The sequence below is a fragment of the Sylvia atricapilla genome, chromosome 19 (assembly GCF_009819655.1).
Source record: "Sylvia atricapilla isolate bSylAtr1 chromosome 19, bSylAtr1.pri, whole genome shotgun sequence".
Classification (NCBI taxonomy): Eukaryota; Metazoa; Chordata; class Aves; order Passeriformes; family Sylviidae; genus Sylvia; species Sylvia atricapilla.
The window spans coordinates 8,228,929-8,250,420 of record NC_089158.1 but is presented as its reverse complement, the minus strand read 5'-3'; the positions used below and the strand labels follow the sequence as shown (position 1 = coordinate 8,250,420).

General features: G+C 47.9%; 1 protein-coding gene across 1 annotated transcript in view; it reads right to left on the bottom strand.

The window, feature by feature from the left end:
- COL5A1 (collagen type V alpha 1 chain) overlaps positions 1-21,492 on the bottom strand; it is a 137,006-nt gene that overhangs the window by 102,215 nt on the left and 13,299 nt on the right. Inside the window, 1 exon segment of the mRNA XM_066332902.1 lies at positions 3,695-3,862. Coding sequence (XP_066188999.1) covers positions 3,695-3,862 — 168 coding nt within the window.

Below are 21,492 nucleotides of genomic sequence, written 5' to 3'. Positions count from 1 at the left end.
TCGGCGCCTCTGGTTCCGCATCCTGCTCCCGCTGAGGCCTTGGGAATGAGGCATCCAATGCTCCAGCTCAGCTGGGACAGGGACTGGGAAGGGTCTCAAAGAGGAGCCTTAAAGGGCACACCTTGGGCAGGACAAGAGCGTCGCCAGGGCTATACCCAAGGTCACAAAAAAATGGTCACAAAATGGACCCAAAATGGTCACAAAAGGGACCCAAAATGGACACAAAATAGACCCGAAATGGATCCAAAATGGATCCAAAATGGTCACAAAATGGTCATAAAATGGTCACAAAAATGGACCTGAAATAGTCACAAGATGGATCCAAGATGGTCACAAAATGGACCCAAAATGGTCACAAAATGGTGAAAAAATGGACACAAAATGGTCACAAAATGGTCCCAAAATGGTCCCAAAATAGTTCCAAAATGGGTGCCCGGTCACGAGGTTTCACACTTTTGTAAGTTTTGGTTCCATTTGCATATTGGGGTTGAATTGTCCAATTCCAGCTCCAAGTTATTAAGCCCCATCCTTCTTGTTTTCTCTCTTCAGCCCTTGTTTGTGTTTTTGGGCCAGAAACTTGCGCTCCTTGTCCTTGGTGTCCAGCAGGAAAAGGATTTGTTTTGGCTCCCTACCTCACTCACACCTAATTTGGGGCTCAGAGCCGCACCCCTGGGCAGCACAGAACCCGAAATACACAAAAGCTCAAACGTAAGGCATCACCACCCTGTGGCCAAAGCCCCTCAAACTCGCCCTGTGGGACCCCCCACAGCACTGGGGGAAGTCCCCAATCCTGCTGAAGGAGCTCCAGGTGGATATGGCTGAATCCATGGGATGCTCCAGAGTCAGGCTGAGCCTTTCTCGTGGTTAAAGGCTGCTGTACAACCTCGTGGTCTTCAAAGCAGGACGAGTTTGGAGCTTCTTCCTAATCCAGGTGTACCCAAACACAGCCTAAGACAGATCCTGCTGCTGATCTGGGAAGGGTGGGAGAGCTTGAGCTGCTGAACAGCAAAAATCAGAAAAGCAGAGAGCTGCTCCCGTTCCTGGCACAGACACGAAGTGAGGTGCCATTTCCTGAGCCTCTGCACCTTTCCTCTTCAAAGCAAAGCTGTTTTCCAATGGCGTCACCAGCTCCTGGCCTTTCCCTTCATCTGAGGAGGCTCTCAGCTGGGCCATGACTCGTTCTCTCAGGGCTGACTGTTCAAGCTCTAACAGAGATTTCTGAGCAGGAAAATGACAATTGCAAGTTTGATGGAAGCACACGAGTGACATTTTGCTGGCTGCCACTGAAACCCTGGCCTTTATTGCTTCCTTTTCTCTTGCTTTTCTTTCTGGGAAAGCACAGATTGTGTTGGGAAGGAGGACTTCTTCAGGGAGCCAGGACAAAAAGCATCTCAGCGATTTTTTTTCACTCTTTTGAACATGAAAATATAAGATTTATATATATATATATACACACACACATATACATCTTGCTTTGCTGGCTGTGGCAGCAGAATGCAAAGCCCATGAAATTACATCTTAGAAAAGCACCAGCTTCTAATTAGCACGAAATATTCTGCACAGAGCACGTTTGCCAAGGGTGCTGTGGAGCAGAGAGGGAGAGCTCTGCTCCAACCCACCCTCCTGGTGGCACAAAAGCCCCAAAACCACATTCCCCTGGGACACTGCCCTGCAATTACTTTGTTATCTTTATCCCCTCTCTCATTTGGAGGGTGGGAGCTGAAGTCACATCTCGTTAGAGAGATGGGGAAACGTCCGTGGATCTGCTGGAAAACACCAGGAATTCTTCACTTGGCTCCTCCCTGTTTCCTGAGCAAACAGCAGAGAAGCCTCGAGGGCTTTGGAAGTTTTCAAAGTGGGACTGAGCTGCTTCAAACCCCCCGTGGTTGTCCAGGTGATGAAACAATGGAAAAGTTGCTCCAGAACTTCATCCAGATCTTCTCACCCAAGGAGGACACAAACCAAGAACTCGGTGAGGGGGAGGATATCAAAGTAATAAGGCATGAAAGAGACAACCAAGGAAATCTTCTAAAACATTGAGTTTTCTCCAGGGACAAGGATTCAGTTCTCTGCTGGGACCAGAATTCAGTTTTCTCCAGGGACAAGGATTCATTTTTCTCCAGGGACAAGGATTCAGTTTCCTCCAGGGACCAGGACTCACTTCTCCCCAGGGGCCAGGGCTCTGTTCTCCGTGCTTGTGTTCCCTATGTCAGAAGTGCTGTGATCCCTTGTTCAATAATCAGCCAGAATGTCCCAGCCTTGTTTTATCCCCTTCAGTTCACCCCCATTTGCTGGTTCCTGTTACATAAAAGTGAACCAGGCAAGACTCCACAGTGGCTACAGAAACCACTGACAAGCCCTCAAATCCCCTCCAGCTGGATATTCCAAACTGGAATATTTCCTTTGAGCAGTTTTGAGCTCGTAGACACCAGGCCTAAAACTTCCAAGTCATTTCAGGAACACGACGTGAAGGGACAGGAAGGCCCAACCTGTGCATTTGGGCACACGGTGACTTTATTTGTGATCAGGAGGAACTTCCCTGCCCTGAGCAGCAATAAAGACAAATTCAGGGTCTGGTTTGCCCTTCTGCAGACATTTAAACCCAGCTTTAGGCTGGACTGAGCAGCTCCTTTGCTAAGGCTTGCCCATGCAGCGATGCCCAGCCTGTCATGTGTTCTCCTCTGTCCTCACACCAGGCTCAGTTTTCAGGTGAGACACGGATCCAACAGAATTATTGTCACAGCAAGACAATGATGAAGGCTGGAAATAACCTCACCAACGAGGGAAGAACAGGAGGGGAGGGTTGGAAGCACATCCCCAGCCTCCAAGTCTTCACTTGTGCCTGTGCCAGGCTGGGGCTGAGGGGTGCCCTGGTTAATTAAGCAGCAGTGATGGTGGCACAGCCCATTAGCTCTGATTCAGCCAATCCATTCATCCCCTCCCGAGCTCTGAGGGAGGATGTGTGTGCCTGCTCTGCCTCAATCCCCTCCTGCCTCCCTCACCAGGCACATTCCTCATGCCAAAGCTGCCCCAGCAAAAGCACTTTTCTCCTTAAAGTCCTGCCTTGCCTGATTCCAGCATCCCCCAGGGACACCGGGATGCTTTGGGAAGGAGGAATTCTGCAGGTGACTCCCAGGCAAGGAGGAGTTTGGGTCCATAATCCTTCTTACCAACACGTTTGACTCTGTACTGATTATGCCTTGGCCTGAAAAATTCAATCAGTAAAATGGTCGGTGCTCCTCAAGGGCTTTGTGCCTTCCTCTAAGGAGCCTCTCATCCCTGCAAACAGCTTTTCCCGGGACAGCTGCTCCTGGGGGCCAGCCTGTTGTTTTTATCTGGTGATTATTTGTGTTAGCAGAGCCACCACAGCCCCAGGACCAGACCCCACTGTGCTGGGCACTCCCCAGGGCAGGGAACAAAACACAGCCTGGCCTCCTCTGCCCCGTCCTGCCTCCTGTCCCCAGCTGGGACAGCCAGGGAGGAGGAATTTTCCAATTTAGCAAGGAGCAGATTGATGCTACTGGCCGCCTCTTCTGCAGAGACAGCCACCACCTCGTGCAAACACAGGGGAAAAAAGGACATTATTTGATGGCTGGAAATCTGCAGCCCCCTGAAAGACCAGAACCACTGGAAACACGCTGGGGAAATGACGGAATCAGACTGTTCCAAGGGACAAATAAAAATCTGGACTCACCAGGGTACAGCTGCTTTGTCGGGGCACTGAGCTGAGCATCTTTTGTGACTCTGTAAGCGACATCTGCTTCTTTTGAAGACCTTCTGCTTGTGCAAAACCCCGTGGTTTTTGTGATACCGTCGGGTAAATTATGAAAATCTAACACCTTCAAGAGGTCTGCAGGCTCGGCTGTGAAGAGAAAAGGAGAAAGGAGAATTAGGAGGTGACAGGAGGGGCACTCCTGGGCTCTAAATTGGCCTTGCAATGCACAAACCCATCATCACAGACTCAAAGCCAGCTGAAATCTGCTTTCAGCCCAAGGCTCACGGCAGCTGCAGGGCTGGGACATGCTCAAAGGCACTGACTGAGGAGCAGCAGAGGCTGCACCGCCCTGTTTGGCCCAGGAGATGGGTTTCCCTGCGTGTCTTCACCCAGCGCCCATCACTCGAGCACACCCTGCAGATGAAGCATTCAGCAGGAATTTAAATCGCTTTAAATCAGGAATTTCCTACCACGTCAATGCAAACCTTGGTCGAGGCAAAAAGGGGTTTTTTTGGAAGCAAACAGCTAAGGAAGATTCCCTGAGGGACAGAGACCAAAACAATCACACACACAGAGGGTGGGATGACAGGAAAACCCACAGGGGATGTTTTGGGGTATCAAGCAAGGTGAGGAGGCAAAGCTGCCGCACAAACCCTCCTCAGGCACCTCGAGTCCAGGCAATTCCCACCAAATCATTCCCCAGCTATTCCAGGATATTCTGCACCATCAGCACTGCACCCAAACGTGCACCTGAACGGCCAAAACCCCACCTGTTCTTCACAGAAAAAAGGGGGAAAAAATCTGAATTTTGATCAATGGCACTCAGCAGAAGGCTCCTTTCCTCCCTCACATCCCATCAGGCTCCGATCCTGAGGCTCTAATTAATGAGGAGACCTTGCCTGACATCCCACACCAGCACAGGGCAGCTTCACCTCCAGATGTTCAGGACTCCGGGACAGCAATTAAGTCATGCAAGTGATGCAACTCATTAACTTCCTAATCTGCATCTCATTAATTTCTTAATCTGCATCTCATTAACTTCCTAATCTGCTCTTGCTCACAGAGGTGGAGGCTGCAGAAGTGGGACAGTCTGACCTGACTTTAAACCCTTGAATGAATTCTTGAATGGGAACGGGAAGAAATGGGAAGGAAGAGCAAGATGGGAATGGGAAGAAAGAGCAAGGACAATTCCTTTGATAATATCCGAATTTTTGGTTACCAAAGAAGCTCAGCCCAATATTTGCGTGGAAAAATCGATGTCCATTGTTAGGCAGCTCTTAAAAGTTTCCACAACCCTAAAAAAAAAAAAAAATAACTGGGGCCCTCAAATAGAGATTACAAACATATGGCAAAGGCCAGGGAAGAGCAGATAATGAGTGAGCAGAGGGAGCCTGGCCTGAGCAGCAAACAGCTGCAATATTTCCTCATCCCTCGTCCTCCTCAGGCCCTGCAGGGGTGACACGTTTGTCTCAGCTCTCCTTCCACTGGATCCTTCCCCCTGCCTTCAGCCACGTTGTATTCCTCACAGGATATCTGCACGTCTGCAGCCCGAGCTGTGTTTGAGCAGCCCAGATGGAGGCAGACCTCATCCCTGCTCCCAGTCCCATCCCTGTGCCCCAGGAGCAGCCAGCTCCTGAGCTGCCTCCAGCATTTATCGAGGGGGGAGAGGGGAAGAAAAGGGAAAGGAAGGGAGGTGAATTCCAGCCCCCTGACATCAGCAGGGTCCCCGTGCCAGGTGTGGGGTGTCACAGCTCCGTGTGCTCAGCAGCCAGCCAGATGTGCTGGAACATCTGCAGGGGATCCCATCCGCAGGGATCCACCCGTGGGACACACAGAGGTGTCTCTGCAGTGCTCACTGGGAGCTGATGGATGTTGCAGGAGTGAAGATGGTGAGCAATTCCAGACTGAGCCCTAAGGCCTGTGGGGAAAAATTCCCCAGTTGTGGGGCAGTAAAAATTCCCTTCTGACATTGAGGTGTTCCGGGCAATAATGAGGTTTGATGTGCAGAGTTGTAGCTCTGATACTTTAACCACCTTAAGTCCAAGATTGTTTACATACTTTGCGTGACCTGTAATGTCAACCAAGTGTATAAAAAGTATAAAAGTGTATAAAAGTCATGCTGTAAACAATAAAGGGAGAGCGACACCATAACCACACTGGCTGGATGTGTCGACTGCTCCGTCCTGCCTCCTATTAATTAGACACCCCCTTTGTTAAAGGTGGATCCGCTCCAGGACACACCAGGCACAGGTTTGGAGCCCTCTGAGCAGCCCCAGCCCATCCCCAGTGCCCTGGTGGGACACTTCTGTCCCTAAAGGGTGATCCAAGCACTGCAGTTCATCTCCATTCCCCAGGAGCATCCTCTGGGCCTCCAGAGCCGGGATTAATTCAGCGAAATGTTCCAGTAAGAAACCAGTCTGGTGCTGCACAAACCGACTGCAAACCAGGCAGGAGGGGGAAGCAGCTCTGTGCCCAGTGTCCCATCTCTGTCCCCAGTGTCCCATCTCTGTCCCCACTGTCCCACCTCTGTCCCTAAGGTTCCACCTCTGTCCCCACTGTCCCACCTCTGTCCCCAGTGTCCCATCTCTGTCCCCAAGAGCCCACTTCTGTCCCCAAAGTCCCACCACTGTCCCCACTGTCCCACCTCTGTCCCTAAGGTTCCACCTCTGTCCCCAGTGTCCCACCTCTGTCCCCAGAGTCCCACTCTGTCCCCAGGAAGTCAGAGAGGAGGCAGCTGGAGCCCCTCGGCCTCACTGGGAGCATCCTTTGAGCAGGGACAAGCCCGGCTGTGCCCTCAGGGATGAGCAGCACACAGGAGCAGCTCTCATCCCTGCCCAGATATTTCCTGGGGCTTTTCCAGCCAAATCCCAGCTCAGCAATCTCCTGCGGGCGCCGTGCACAGGAGGACAGAGACCTGGCTGAGAGAATTCCAGGGGATTTCTCACAGGTTTGCTCTGGGCTTGGCCTCCAGCTGAGAGCTGAACGAGCTGGGGCTGGATGAAAGCTTCCTTTTCACTCTGGGGGTGATGAATAACAGCCCTGTGCAGCATCGCACACAGCAGCTTTCTCTGCTCTCTGCACAGGGCTCCCCAAAGGGACCAGCTCAGCCCCTGCTGCCCCAACACGCCCAGCCCACAGAGAGACAAACCCCAAAAACCCCAAAATCGGGCCAGAGGCTGCGCCAAAAACCTGCAGAGCCTTGGGATGAAGCCAAAAAAAAGGAGCGTGGCTTCTCATTTTAGCTCAGCAGAGGTGGCAGGGCCTGAACGTGCTCTGCAGTGCCCAGAGGAGAAATAACAGAGCAGCACAGGAAGGGACAGAGGAGTAAAAATTAGTGCCAAAAGTCTGGCTTTTTGTTTTGTTTTTTCATTTCCAGGGATAAGTGGAACAAAAGGATTGTCCCATCCCTGGGAGTGTCCAAGGCCAGGGTTTGGAGCACCCTGGAGCTGCTGGAAGATGTCCCTGCCCATGGGACCTTCACCTCTCCATGGTTCATCCTGTGAACGACTCCCTGACCCAACAGCGGCAAAAAAGAGGGATTAAATCCCCAATTCCTCCTTCACCACAATTAACCACCCCCTTGCTGGGATAATGTGACTCCTGATTCTTTGAACACCTGTTAAAACCTGGATCAGAGGCTGCTGCTGTTGAGTTTAAACCTCTGCCCTCACCCAGCAGTGGCCAACAGAGATTTTATCTTTTTTTCTTTCTCCCATTTGAATATTAGAGCAAACCAAGAAGGATTCTTTGGGAAAAACAAAACAAAACCTTGGCTTTGGGCTGGGCATCCACCTGGCACCACCAAAACCACCCCCTGGGACTCAGCCAGGCTCCAAAATCCCCCCAGAACTCCAAAGAAAACCGGAATTTTGCCATCATTAACATCCCCCAGTGAACATCTGAGCCCACCAAACCCCCCCTGCCCGGGGCCAAACCCCATTCCCAACTCCCCTTCCCATGACTGTTCTCTAAGGCAAATTTTTTTAGAGGAAGAGACGCCTTAAACCCTGCTGATCCCTCAGGATCTGTGCAATAACAAACAGGGGTTTTATTTCAATCCATTATTACACCTGTCAGTCACAGGGCTCAGCACCAGCAGCTCTGCTTCAGCCACTGCAGGTCAGGGAAACGCTTATCTCCACTCAATCATCCCAAATTTCATTTCCCTCATCCTAATTTTTGATTTCCCCTCCCAAATCCATCTTCCCTGGCCAAGGGAAAAGAGGGAAAATAATTCAATATTATTCTCCCCTCAAAACAAAAACAAAAACCAATGAAACAACAGCAAACCAAACCAAACAACTCCCAAACAAACCATAATAAAAAAATTAATAAATAATAATAATAATAATTAAAAAAAAACCCAAACAAACAAAGAAAAACCCTACAGAAAACCCCAAGAACCCAATGGAAATGTTGCTCTGGAAATTCAGTGCTGCAGCTCCTGCAGAGCACGCTGCAAATCCCAGCCTCAGCCAGAAGCCATTAATCTAAGCCATATTTATGCCTGTAATAATAATTTTTAACACCTTGAACAACCCCAAAGCACTCCCATAAGTCACTTATGTGTTCCTTGTGCAGCTCCGTGTTCCCAGCGCCTGAAAAATTACAAATTGCAAGCGGCAGACCTCAAAACAAATCTCATTTTTCAAGGTCTTTAATTAAATCCTGATTCCCCCGAGAGAAGGCACGGTGTTTAAACTTGTCACCGAGCTGCTGAGGATCCCCAGTGCTGGGAAGTGGCATTCCCTGTGTTCTCCCAGTTCTCCCAGTGCAGGGAACTGGGCAGGCTTTTAACAAAAAAAAAAAAAAAAAAAAAAAAAAAAAAAGAAAAGCAGGCTTAAAAAGAAAATAAAAGCACGTTCTGAATTGCAGGGAATTCTAAAGCTGAGCTCTGCCAAGGCTGGTCTAAGGAAGGTTCCCTGCCCATGGCACGGGTAGGGTGAGAGAAATTTTTTAGGTCTCTCCCAACCCAAACCATCCTGGGATTCTGTGACAAAATTCAGGGGGTTTCCTGCAACATTTCTAAAACTCTTTTGCCTTCCACCAGCCTTCAAAGTGGAACAAAAATCCAGCAGGAGACACAAATTCCCTGTGCACAGCCGCCCCTGTGGTTGTTTTACCTTGGGTGGGACATTTGGGGCTCTGCAGGAGGGGTGGGCAGCCTGCAGCAGGAGAATTTCCCTCCGTGTGTGGATTTGGAATGGGAAAGGACATCCCAGAGACCCTCAGGACTTTATGGCGCAGCCCTTAGCTGGGGTTTGTGTGCTCTGCTTTGAGGTGAAGAGCCAAAAAGCCTCCCCAGCTTTTTGGGGAGTGCCCTCTGCAGCTTCCCCATCCTTCACCACCATCCCCACAGGCTGGGGATTTGCCTCCCAGCTGCAGGGGTGCAGATTTGCTGGAATTATTTGAGGATTTATTTCCTGTATGAACAACAGCAGAAAATGGTCATTTATCCCCCCAGCAAACAAAGCCAATAAGGATCATTTCTTTCGGGGGCAGCATCTCCTTGAAAAGAATTTCAGGATGTTTTTCACTGTCCCAGGTTGCTCCAAGTCCTGTCCAGCCTGGCCTTGGACACTTCCAGGGATGAAGAATCCACAATTTCTCTGGATAACCCAAGCCAGGGCCTCTCCAATCTCACATAGAAAGGGAAAAAATATGTTTTCCAGCAGAACCCCAAACCTCGAGGGGTCAGAGCAGCTGAGGATGGACAGGGGGAGCCATTGGTGACCCCAAAGCTTCAATCCCAAAACCCATCTGAGGTTGGGGTCCCTCCAGGAGGAAGCAGAGAATCCCCCTGGCAGAGGGAATGAAGCTCCTCTTTGCTCCAAAGAATCCCTTCCCCTCCCTTGCAGCTTTACCAGCCTTTGAGTCCTTTTCCAAGATATTCTTAGCCCTAAATAAACACTCAATTATTGCCTTTGGAGGGCCCAGCCCAGGCAGGGCAGAGCCCTGGAGTTTCTCACTCCCCTTGAACATCTTTGGGCTTCGATTTGGAATTAAAACCGAGAGGGATTTACGTGTGATATCCTAATTTAGGGATATTTTATTATTCCTCGAGTTCCTGTGTCAGATCCAGGAGAAATAAAAGCAACTCAGGACTGGAAGTTGCTTCCCCTCAGCGATACTTTTTTTTTTTTTTTTTTTTTTTTTTTTAAATAGAGCTGGGAGTCTCCTTTTCAGCCTTCTGGGATTTCAACCATTCTGACTCCTTATCTAAACACTTTTCACCGCAGCTGACCCGGCTGCAGCCCTGGGATAACTGACTCAAACAGGGTGGCAGGGACTAAAATAAAACAGGGCCTGAAATAAGGATATTAAACCCCAGCTGCTCTTGCTCCAGCATCCTTTGGATGGGCTTGACAGAGCCTCTTAAATTCTTCAGCATCCCAGCAGCCCAATAAAACACAATTATTTATTTGGGCAAAGAGAAAAAGGCATTTTGAGGAGGAGAATCGAGGAATGCGAGCTGCAGGATTGAAGATATTAAAGGTTGTTCCTTAGGAAGAGGTAAAATTGAGGGAATAATAATTAAAAATTTAAAAAAAAGGCAGCTGTGGAAGGGGTCAGAACTCATCTGCTCCTCCCAAGAGCTGCCACAGAGCTGTGTCAATTCACACTGCTCCAGATTGCAGAATATTTCACCAATGACTCATGACATCTCCTTATTTATTTTTTTCCTCTTTTAAAAAAGCCCAAATAGTCCCAACTGGGAACAAAGGAAACCATTATGAAGGGTCAGACTGGAAGGATCCTACGTCTAATCCCAAAAGGAAAAGAAACCCAGGAGTGACACTGGAGCAGCTCAGAGACTCCATGAAATTCCAAGAATCAAATAATCCATTTGATTGAAAAATAATCCATTTCTGTTCATTTGAGCAGAAATCCTTTTTTTTTTCCCTAAAATAATCGATCATTTGAATTTGTAACAAAGCCACGGCTTTACAGTGAGCAAAGAGCAAAGTTTTCCATCATGGAACATAATTAAACAATCTGCTGCAGATTCCGTGCAAAACTCCCAGAATTTCACCAGAAGTCAGGTGAATGTGGAGGATTTGAGGGGAAATCCCAGCCCTGGACTGCAAAATCCGAGAGCAGCAAAATTCCTGTTCGTTTTAAGGGCTGAGGATTTGGGATTCTCCCTTTGGGAGGGGGGAAGAAGAATCCAGCAGCAATGGGATGGCTCAGAGGAGGAGGATGAAGAGGAGGAGGATGAAGAGGAGGAGGATGGACTTTTCCAGGACAATCCCTGTCCCACACCAGCCTGCACAGCCAAGGAACAAATCCATCCTGGACCTTTGGGAACAGCAGCACCCACACCGAGGATTTCACCTCTTCTGTTCCCCTCCCTCCTCATCACCACAAATCCTGGGAAAAAGAGATGGGAAACCCCCCAGGGAACAGGGAAAGGGGGTGCTGGGGTCTCTAAAAAGGGCACACCGATCCCTTTGTCATCAGTGGGATTCTCCCTGGCCGTCCCCAAGGCAGCTCCAGGGGACAAATTCTCCCTGGCTGAAGGGAAAAAAATCCCATCCACGGAGCAAAAAAAAACCCACAAAGCCTTTTAGGGAGAGCCTGAGCTCTGACCCACATCACTGACTGGACTCCAGGGAATTTTTAGGAGCTGGTCATGACGGTGGGATCAGAGGAATGAGGTGAATCAGCAGCTCCAGGGGCTGTCTCACATCCCACCCTGCCCACGGGGCTGCTCCTGTCCCATCCCAACCCAGGAGAGCTCCCCCAGCTCCCCCCTCCACGCCGAGCAGGAATTTCTGGGTCACTGTGACATTTTTGGGAAGTGCTCCAGCCCAAGTTGTGTTCCTGGCAGGAGATTTGCCCTTTGAACCACTCAGGGTGAATGGAGGGCCGGGATTTGGGGAGCTGGGGAAGCTCCAAACTCACGCCCTCAGCAGATCCACGGATGAAAAAGCTGATGGGGCAGGACCCCAAGTTTGGAATGGGTCACTCAGAGCTCTTACACGAACCAAGTTTAGGAGCAGCTCCTTAAAACCAGCCCTAAAGGGATGCAAGTTTTGTCCCCCTTTGGGGGGGGACAAATCCCCCAGGCTCTGGATTTTTTTTTTTTTTTTTCCCACAAAATCCCATTTGAAAATCATGGCAAGACTCCTGGATTGGCTCAGCCCTCAGGGAACGCCAGGAGATGATGGAAATCACATCCAAGGATGTGATTCCTGCTTCCCAAGGAAACCTTTGAAAGGGGAGCATTGAGGTTTTCCAAGATTTCCGACAAAGGGGAATGGCTGAGAACACACAGAGGGCAGGTTTAGGTGGGATATTAGGAATTAATTAATCCCTGGGAGCGTGGTGAAGCCTTTCCCAGTTCCTCCCCACTGCCATGGGACTCATTCCCATTCCCAGGACCTCCTGCACCTCTCAATCTTCAGGTGCACTCGAAGGTGGAAAAGGAAATTCCAACCTTTTATCTTTGCTCTGAAAAGTCCCGGAGTTCCCAGACAATCTGGCACTGGGACAGCAGCTACGTTTTCAAAGCAATTTGTAATAATCAACCACTTCAAGCCCTGCAAGGCTTAATTGAGGCCCCGAGTTTGCAGCACGTTAAAATCAAGGAGAAGCTCTGCAGCCAGATTTAACGGGGTGCAGAGCAGTTGTTCCTGCAAGGAAGCACCCAAAGGTGGCAGGATCACCTGGAAAAGGGGAAGGAATAAAGGAGACCCGGCCTAAGAGCTTTGCCAGAGAGCCAGCAGCAGCCTCCTCCTCACGGCCTCTCCCAAAATCCCCCAAAAGGAGCACAATCCCACAGCTAAACTGGGATTTTTCCCTGTGGAATCCATTCCCTGCAGCCCTCTGGGTCATTTTCTGGAGGCGATGGTGTCCCTGGAATGGGAATTATTGCACCAGGATGGAGCCATCCCACACACTCAGAGCGGTGTCCTCCACCCAGGAAACCCCAGCCCGTGCCAGTGGGATTTCTGTGGCATTTCTATGGGATTTATATAGGATTTCTATGGGATTTCTATGGGATTTATGCAGCCAGCAGCCTCCGTGGGTGTCAGGGCCCTTTGGGAACAGAGTGAGCAATAATTTAGGTTTTTTTTTCCCCATTCCTGAGCCAGTGGAAGCACAGCAGGACACACGCAGCCTTATAGGATGACCTAAAACACATCCCTGGACCCTTCAGCGGTATGGAAAAGGGTCATAAAGCCAATTTCAAAGGGAATTTTGTGCCCGGGAATGGATTCTGTTCCCTCTGAGCACCTCCCAGCAGCACCCAGGGAAGGTGGGAGATGCTGAGGGAGTTGGATGAGTGCTGGGAGCACACAGCAGACACGAAGGACAAGGAGCATCTTTTTTCCCCTAAATAAAAAAAAATCTTGGGGAAAAGCACCCAAAACGGACAAATTAGAGGGGAACAGGAGCTATCCCAGAATAAATCATAATATAATCTCTGCAGCCTTCCCAGAGCCCTGCCCAGCCTTTCGCTGAGCTGAATTAAGCACATTAACACGAGCACCTGCAGAATTAACATCACTTCCAGGCGGCTAAACCCGGGCTGGGGCTGAGCCTGGCTCATCACATCCATCACCACTTCAAAGGCAGCGAATCGTCCCCGGGCACTGCCCCACGCCCAGGTAAACCCCCAAAATACAGGAATTCACCAGCTGAAGGTTCATTTTCATGCACTGCGGGTTTTTTCAGTCGTCTGCAAAGTTAATGGGAGCGGGCAGAAGTAATTTGGTTTTTAAATATTTCATCGGCTGATTTATCTTTTTAAAAAAAAAATAATAAAATTAAATCGAGTCCAACACTGAATTATTTCCAGCCCTTCTCTTCACTCCACTATTTCGACACGGGGAGAAAAAATGTAAAACCAATTATTTCCCTCAGATGTTTAAAGCGACCAACTCTGAGCATTTAGTTCATATCTGATTCTCCTCAAGAAAAAAAAAAAAAATACAGCCAGCAGGCAAATTTTAAATTAATACCTGCTTGACTTCAGGAGAAGTGTTCCTGAAGCTTGTTTCCCAAAGTTTTCCCTGGAGTATTAATTCCTGGAGTTTATATAACCCACGCTGCACCACTCAGGTGCTGCTTTCACAAGAAGAGCAGGAGGGAAAAAAAAAGAGAAAAAAAAAAAGCCCAAAATTAACAGAATTTCATCCCTCCTCAGCCCCCCGAGGAGCTGAGATGGTCTCAAGGGACATCTTTGAGAGCAGAGAGAAATCCACCACTTAAATCCCGCGCTCCCAGTGATTTTCTCATTTCTAATCCAACATTTCTCCTGCGGGTCTTGCTCCCAATTAGGTGTTCAGATGGATTTCCTGGTGAACATCGCCCGGGAATGTTGTTTCACTCTGGGCCAGAAGAGGTTTTTTTTTTTTATGAGAATATAGAATCTGATGATTCCAAACATGCAGCAGAGGCTCATCCAAGCACAACATCCAGCCCCCAGCCCTTTCTCGATTCCCATTTTAAATAAATCGTGGCTATGGGGTGGATTTCCTCGCTGCCCAAGCTCAGAAATGGCAGTGTTTGGGGTTCTCTTGTTTGGGTTTTTTTGGTTTTTGGGGTGGGTGTTTTGTTTGTTTTTATTGGTGTTCTTTGGGGTTTTTTTTGGGGGGGGAAGGTGTTTTTTTTTGGAGAGGGTTGGGTGGGGTTTGGGGTTTTTTTTGTTTGTTTTTTGTTTTGTTTTTGGGGTTTTTTTGTTTGGTTTTGTTGGGTTTTTGCGGTTTTGGTGTTGTGTTTTGGTTTTTGGTTTGGGTTTTTTTGGTTGTTTGTGTGTGTGTGTGTGTTTGGGGTTTTGTTTTGGTTTTTTGTGGGGTTTTTTTCATTAAAATCCCGGGATTCCTCCCCTGGGTTCAGGGTTTGTTCCCATTAAATGAGCACATCCAGTGGGATTAGGGCAGCGCTGGGAAACTCCAGCTCAGCCCTGACAGAGCTTTGTGATCTCTGCTCCTCGGTCATTAGGGGAGAAAGGCAACCCTCTGACCGCCCCCAGCTGCGTCTACATCACAAGCAGCCCCCAGGAGCCTCATCACAGCTAATTATTGAGCTAATTAGCCGGCTCCTCCCTCCCCATCCCACCTGCCGTGGGATAGGAACCTCTCCATAGGGATAGAAACCTCTGCGTGGGATACACAACCCCAAAACAGGATACAGACCTCTCCATGGGGATATAAACCCCAAAACAGGGATCCAAACCTCTCCATAGGGATATAAACCCCAAAAAGGGATCCAAACCTCTCCATGGGGATCCAAACATCTCCATGGGTATATAAACCCCAGAACAGGGATCCAGACCTCTCCATGGGGATCCAAAGCTCTCCATGGGAATAAAAATTTCTCCATGGGGATAGAAACATCTACATGGGAATACAAACCCCCAAAACAGGGATCCAAACCACTCCATGGATCAATCCCCTCCGTGGGAATAAAAACCCCTCCATGGGGATCCAAACTCTTCCAGGAGATCCAAACCCTTCCATGGGGATCCAAACTTCTCCTTGGATTGATGCCCTCCACGGATAAAAACCCCTGAATGGATCCAAACCCTCTATGGGGACCCAAACCTCCTCCATGGGGATCCAAACCCTTTATAGGATCCAAACCTCTCCATGGGGATCAAACCTCCTCCATGAGATCCAAACCCCTCCCAGGCCGCAAAGCCACCCCAAACGTCATCCCTCTGCACCATTCCAAGAGCTGATGGATCTTCCCTCACCACCACCCCTATAAAATCCTGCCTTTATCTGCCTGGAGCCCACAGCTGCCACAATGGGGTTCCCAAGGGGAGATTTTCGGGAATTTGGGTCACAGCTGCGTGTTCTTTCCCTTCCCTGCTCTCAGATATTCCCTATTAAACGGGTTACAAGGTGACATTGGAAATATCTGCTGCATTTAAGAGCTGAGATGTCATTTCAGGTCTTCCATCCTCCACGCAGGAGGACTCGAACCCAAAGATAGCATCTAAAAAATTGAAATATGCTCCTATAAAAGCCAACAAGAAATATCCAAGATCCTCATCCAAAAAGCTTTCCCAGGACTCAGCCCAAGGCTGGGCCAGACAAATATTTACATAATTATTCACATGGGTTTGTTTGAAATAAAGAGCCTTTTATGATCATTACTTTGGCATCAAACATCTAATTAGGGGCCAATGACAGTTATAAAAATCACTCTGAGCTCTCCTTGTCAGTGCTGCTGGGAGAAATGGGGCTGCAGTGATGTCCCAGCCCTGCTGCTCCCCTGGAAAAGTCCCCCGGGATTGGGGCAAGGGGATGGGGCAGGGATGGTTCAGCCCTCTCTGGGGAATGCAAAATTGATGGGCAAAGGGTCAGAAATGTCAGAAATGCTCACTGGTGATGCTGTTTTACACCACAACAGACACAGATTCTGAGATTCAGAGGGCTGAAAATGACTTTTCTGGTTTTGGGATTGGGGTTGATTTGTTCTCTGCCCATTCTTGACTACAGAACTTCATTCTCCCCCTTCCCATGGGAGAAAAAAAAAATAAAAAAAGCAGCAGGTTGAAAACAGATGAGTAAAAAGCAGCAAAGGAATCGATACCTGACACATCAACCACTTGTTCGACCTCTGCCTGCACAGCACAGGGCATTTACCTTGGCATTATCCCTTTAATTGCTTCAAAGGCTCCCCAGATTTCCTGCTGGATTGATTTTCCCCCGTTCTGGTGGCACAGAGACCTCGAGCAGGGTGACAGGAGTCAGGGAGAGTGAAGAGAGAGTTCCTGAGCAGCTCTGAACATCAGCCCTGCTGACCTGGGCCACCAGTAAAGCTCTCCTTAATCACCCACCTTCGTCATTGAGTCCTAATTAAACATGTGCTTTATAAAAAAAAACCCCTTGAATTTAAAAAAAACCCACCTAAATGAATTAATTTATAACTCAATATATTTTATATGATATAAAATCTATTTTATATGATAAAAATAATTTTATATATTGTATGCCTATATTTAGAAATATATAAATTTATTAATATATTGACAAATTACATATTAATTTATAACTAAATCGAAAAGAAATAAAAAAGCTGAAACTGGAAGTTTTCTCACCCCCGAAGCATCGACACTCTTCCCCCAAGCACCAGAACCTGTCTCAGCTCCCCAGGCTGCAGCAACGACTCTGTCCCTCCCTGGGGGTGGCCACCGATGTCCCCACAGCCCTGGGACAGTTTTTGCCACCACCCCAAGTTTGTGGAGCTCACAAGGCACAGGAACCTGCCCCAAAAATCCCCCCAAGCTGTTTCCACCTCCATCCCTGCCCTGGCCAGAGCTGGCGGTGCCAAACTCACCTCCAGGATTTCTCCTTCAGCACCTCAGGGCGGGGTTTGGCTTTGGAAAACACCGGGGTCCAACAGGACACGGACACTGCTTTGCCCTGCACAGCCTGGGCTCAAACAAAACATCCCCCAGGGAAAGGAACCAGGAGCAGAAAACCCTCCCCAGCGCTGACAGGGATGCTCTGGAAGGACAGAACCCTTTGGGATGTGGTTTAGGGATTGGGAGCTTTTTCCAGCCTAAATAGTTCTGTCCTATGGCAGCTGGCTCCACATTGATCCAAGATGATTTTGGAAATCCAGCCAGCCCCAAAACCACCCCAGGAGTGTCCCAGGCAGCAGCAGAGGCAGAGGGAGGAGAAGATTCAGTTCTGGCAGGGGTTGAAGTTGGATGTGCAGAGTTTTCCCAGAGAATGTGGCTGACAGGACCAGCATGGAGTGGAACGGAGGGTAAAGGGGGCTGAGGGCTGCTGCCCCAGCCTGGACACTGAAAACAGACTTTTCCCACCCAAATCTGTGCCTGGCAGAGCGCCAGGGCTCTGAGCAGGGGGATTTGGGGCTGTGAGGTATTGGTGAGGTGGGAAAAGAGCTCAGCTGTACCACAGAGCAGATCCAATGGGGGTAAATCATCACTCCCTGGGAATCCCCCCAAAAATCGTCACAGGGAGGGATCCCTCACCTGGAGAAAGGGCTCAGACATGGCAGGGGAGGCACGAGGAGATGTCAGGTCCTGTGTCTGGAAAAACAGCCAGCCAGGAGGAGGGGAGGCGCCAGCAGCAGGAATATTTATGGATATTTTACTTTTAATGGGGACAGCAGCATCAACACAGCCAGGGACACAAAAATCTGGGGGAGCCACTCAGAGAGCTGGAAAGACAACCTGGACTCCGAGTGTGCAACGGCAGAAAAAAGGAAATATTGGGAGAGTTTGGAGCCTTGGAATTAAAGCTCCTCCTAACCTGAACTCCAAGTGTGCAGTGCCACAAACAGGAAATATTTGGGAGAGTTTGGAGCCTTGGAATTGAAGTTCCTCCCAATCTGGACTCCAAGTGTGCAGCACCAAAAATAAAAGGAAATATTGAGAGAGTTTGAAGCCTGGCAATAAAGCCCTTCCCAACCTGAATTCCAAGTGTGCAACACCACAAACAGGAAATATTTGGAAGAGTTTGGAACCTCGGAATTGGAGTTTCTCCCAACCTGAAGTCCAAATGTGCAGCACCAAAAAAAAAAAAAAAAAAAAAGGAAATTTTGGGAGAGTTTGTAGCCATGGAATTAAAGCTCTTCCCAACGTGAACTCAAAGTGTCCAATGCACGAACAGGAAATATTCTGGAGAGTTTGGAGCCTTGGATCTGAAGTTCCTCCCAGCCTGACCCAAGAAGGAGAAGCCTTGTCAGAACCAGGTAGGAAAGGAGCTGCCCAACTCCTCCAAGACTTCCCTCCCTGCAGGAAAAGGAGCAGGGTCAAAGGGAAACCAAACAAGACGATGGGGATCAAGTCTAATTAAAGGAGTGGGGAAAAGTGACAGCTACAAAAAGGCAGAGGGGCTCTTTTTCTCTGGAGCAAAGAGCCCCAAAGGCCCCAGAGGCAGGAGAAAAGAGGCTCTTTGTGAGAGGGATGGGAAGCAGGGAGCCCTGGGGTGCCTCTGAGGCTTTACTGTACTTGGCACAAAAGGGAGGAACAATAGAGGGCCGAAGGAGATGGGGCTGGTTCTGTTCGTGGGGATCCTAAAGCAAGGCAGGGCCGGGATAATGTTGGGATAATGAAAAACTGAGGAAGGAGAAGGATCAGCCCACGAAATGTTGGGGATTAGTGAGGTTAAGAATGGGGAATCCTAAATGAAGCACAAATTCTCTGCTGGTGTTTCCTCGAGTGACAAACACTGAGGGATCTCCCCCTCAGTGATGCTGCAAGAATTATTATTAAATTACGCTGCAATCTTTATTACATTATGATGCAATTATTAAATAATGCTGCAAGGTGTCAGCAGAAAAAAGGGATGAGTGTGCCTGAGAAATGGCAGGGATCATTGGGAGGAATTATCCAGGAAAATCCTTCCAAGGACATGGAATGAGGCAAAAGGCAAGGTGCAAAATAAACACATTAAAGCACAGGCAGGAGTTTTGCTCCTGAGGATCCTCTCAGCTCTGCCTCTCCTCCAGAGGCTGCACAAAATGCCAGAAAACTCCCTGGAGCTCTGCAGAATTCCCAACAACAGGAGAAAAACAAGCAGCAAGCAGGAATTCACTGGGGCTGCTTCCAGTGAGACTCAGGTACCTGAATTCCAGGTGTGCCGAGAACTCAGAGCTTTCCTTCAGAAAACTCAGTCCTTCCTTCCCTGCCCCGACCTGGGCACTCAAATCCAGCCTTTATCCCTGGAGTTTTGCCAGTTTCCGACCAGAGCAGCTTCCCTACAGCCCTGCCTGACTTCTGCAATCACAGAATTACCATCACAGGATTATGGAATATCAGATTCGAGGGTCATCAGATCCAAGCGGGGTTTTTGGGTGATTCCTATCCCCAACGAGCCTGAGGATTTATCAGGACATCAGGATGAGTAAAAAGCCCTACAACATCATTTGGGAAGGGCAAAGGATTGGGGGGGGATGCAGAATTCCCTGGGGAGCAGTGGGATGTCAGGGATAACTTCAAGGCCCTTCCCAGGGGAGCTGCTGCGTCCCTGCCCTGCACAGCTGGGCAGAAACTCAAGATAAAACCCACCTTTGGCTCCTCAATCCATCCTTCCCTACCCAAAACCGGGAAATATGGGAGCCCAATCCTATTTCTCCCCATTGACAGCTGCTGCAAATCCCCATTTTTGGGGTCACACTTTTGGGGTTTGCCTTTCAGCTCCTGCTCTGGGTGAAACCAAGACAAGAATCCCTCTGTGACTTCAGCTCTGGGAGCCATTCATCCCACAGCGTTTGATATTTGGGATAAAGGAGGGGAGGAGCACAATTCCAGCACCTGGGAAAGCACAGGATGACAATCCAAACAGTTTGAAAACAGGGAAATTTGTATAAATTTTTGTTTTTTACACCAATCCCAGCAGCCAAGGACAGCCCAGCACAGTGAGGAGTTAAAGGCACTGTGAGAGAAATGAGGGGAGGAAATGTTTAGGAACCTGGAGACAAGGCAGATGCTGAGTTATCATCATATTTTATCTAAAATTAGCATTTTTTCCCCCTGTATTTTAGGACGTTTGAGTTATCAATATATTTTATCCTGGATTTTAGGAAGGTTATCAGTATATTTTATATAGATTGAGTTATCAGTATATTTTATCTTGTATTTTATATAGATTGAGTTATTAATATATTTTTCCCTGTATTTTAGGAAGTTTGAGTTATCAGTGTATTTTATCCTGGATTTTAGGAAGGTTATCAGTATATTTTATCCCATACTTTATATAAATTGAATTATCAGTGTATTTTACCATGTGTTTTAGAAAGACTGAGTTATCAATATATTTTATCCTGTAATTTACATAGATTGAGTTATCAGTATATTTTATCCTGGATTTTAGGAAGATTGATTTATCAGTATATTTTATCTTGTATTTTATACAGATTGAGTTTTTAACATATTTTCCCCCGTATTTTAGGAAGTTTGAGTTATCAGTATATTTTATGCTGGATTTTATATAGATTGAATTATCAGTATCATTTATCTTGGATTTTAGGAAAAATGAATTATCAGTGTATTTTATCCTGGATTTTAGGAAGGTTATCAGTATATTTTATCCCATACTTTATATAAATTGAATTATCAGTATATTTTACCCTGTGTTTTAGAAAGATTGAGTTATCAGTATATTTTATCCTGGATTTTAGGAAGATTGATTTATCAGTATATTTTATCTTGTATTTTATACAGATTGAGTTATTAATATATTTCCCCCGTATTTTAGGAAGTTTGAGTTATCAGTGTATTTTATCCTGGATTTTATGTAGATTGAATTATCAGTATCATTTATCTTGGATTTTAGGAAAATTGAGTTATCAGTGTATTTTATCCTGGATTTTAAGAAAATTGAATTATCAGTGTATTTTAGTAAGATTGAGTTATAAGCATATTTTATCCTGGATTTTAGGAAGACTGAGTTATCAATATATATTTTATCCTGGATTTTAGGTTCCTACACGGAGCATTTTGATGCCCTCCTCATCACTGATGAAGCAGTGTATAAACAGCTCGGTGCTGAGGTTCAAGGTGACCTCAGGACATTTTTCTGTGCCCTCATTTCTAACCCAAGAAAGAAGAGCTCCAGGAAAAGAAACGTTGTCATTACAACACCAAGAGCTCGCTCAGAGTGATCCCTTCACGCTGAGAGATGATGCCAGAGCGAGGAGAAGGCAGAAATCATCCCAGAAATCCCAACAGCAGCTCCTAAATGTCACAGTTTGGGAAGGACTTTGCCCTTTTCCTGCTTCCTCCTGCCCAAACCCACCAGGACACGGCTGCAGGAAAGATCCAGCTGGAAGCCCCTGCACAAAAA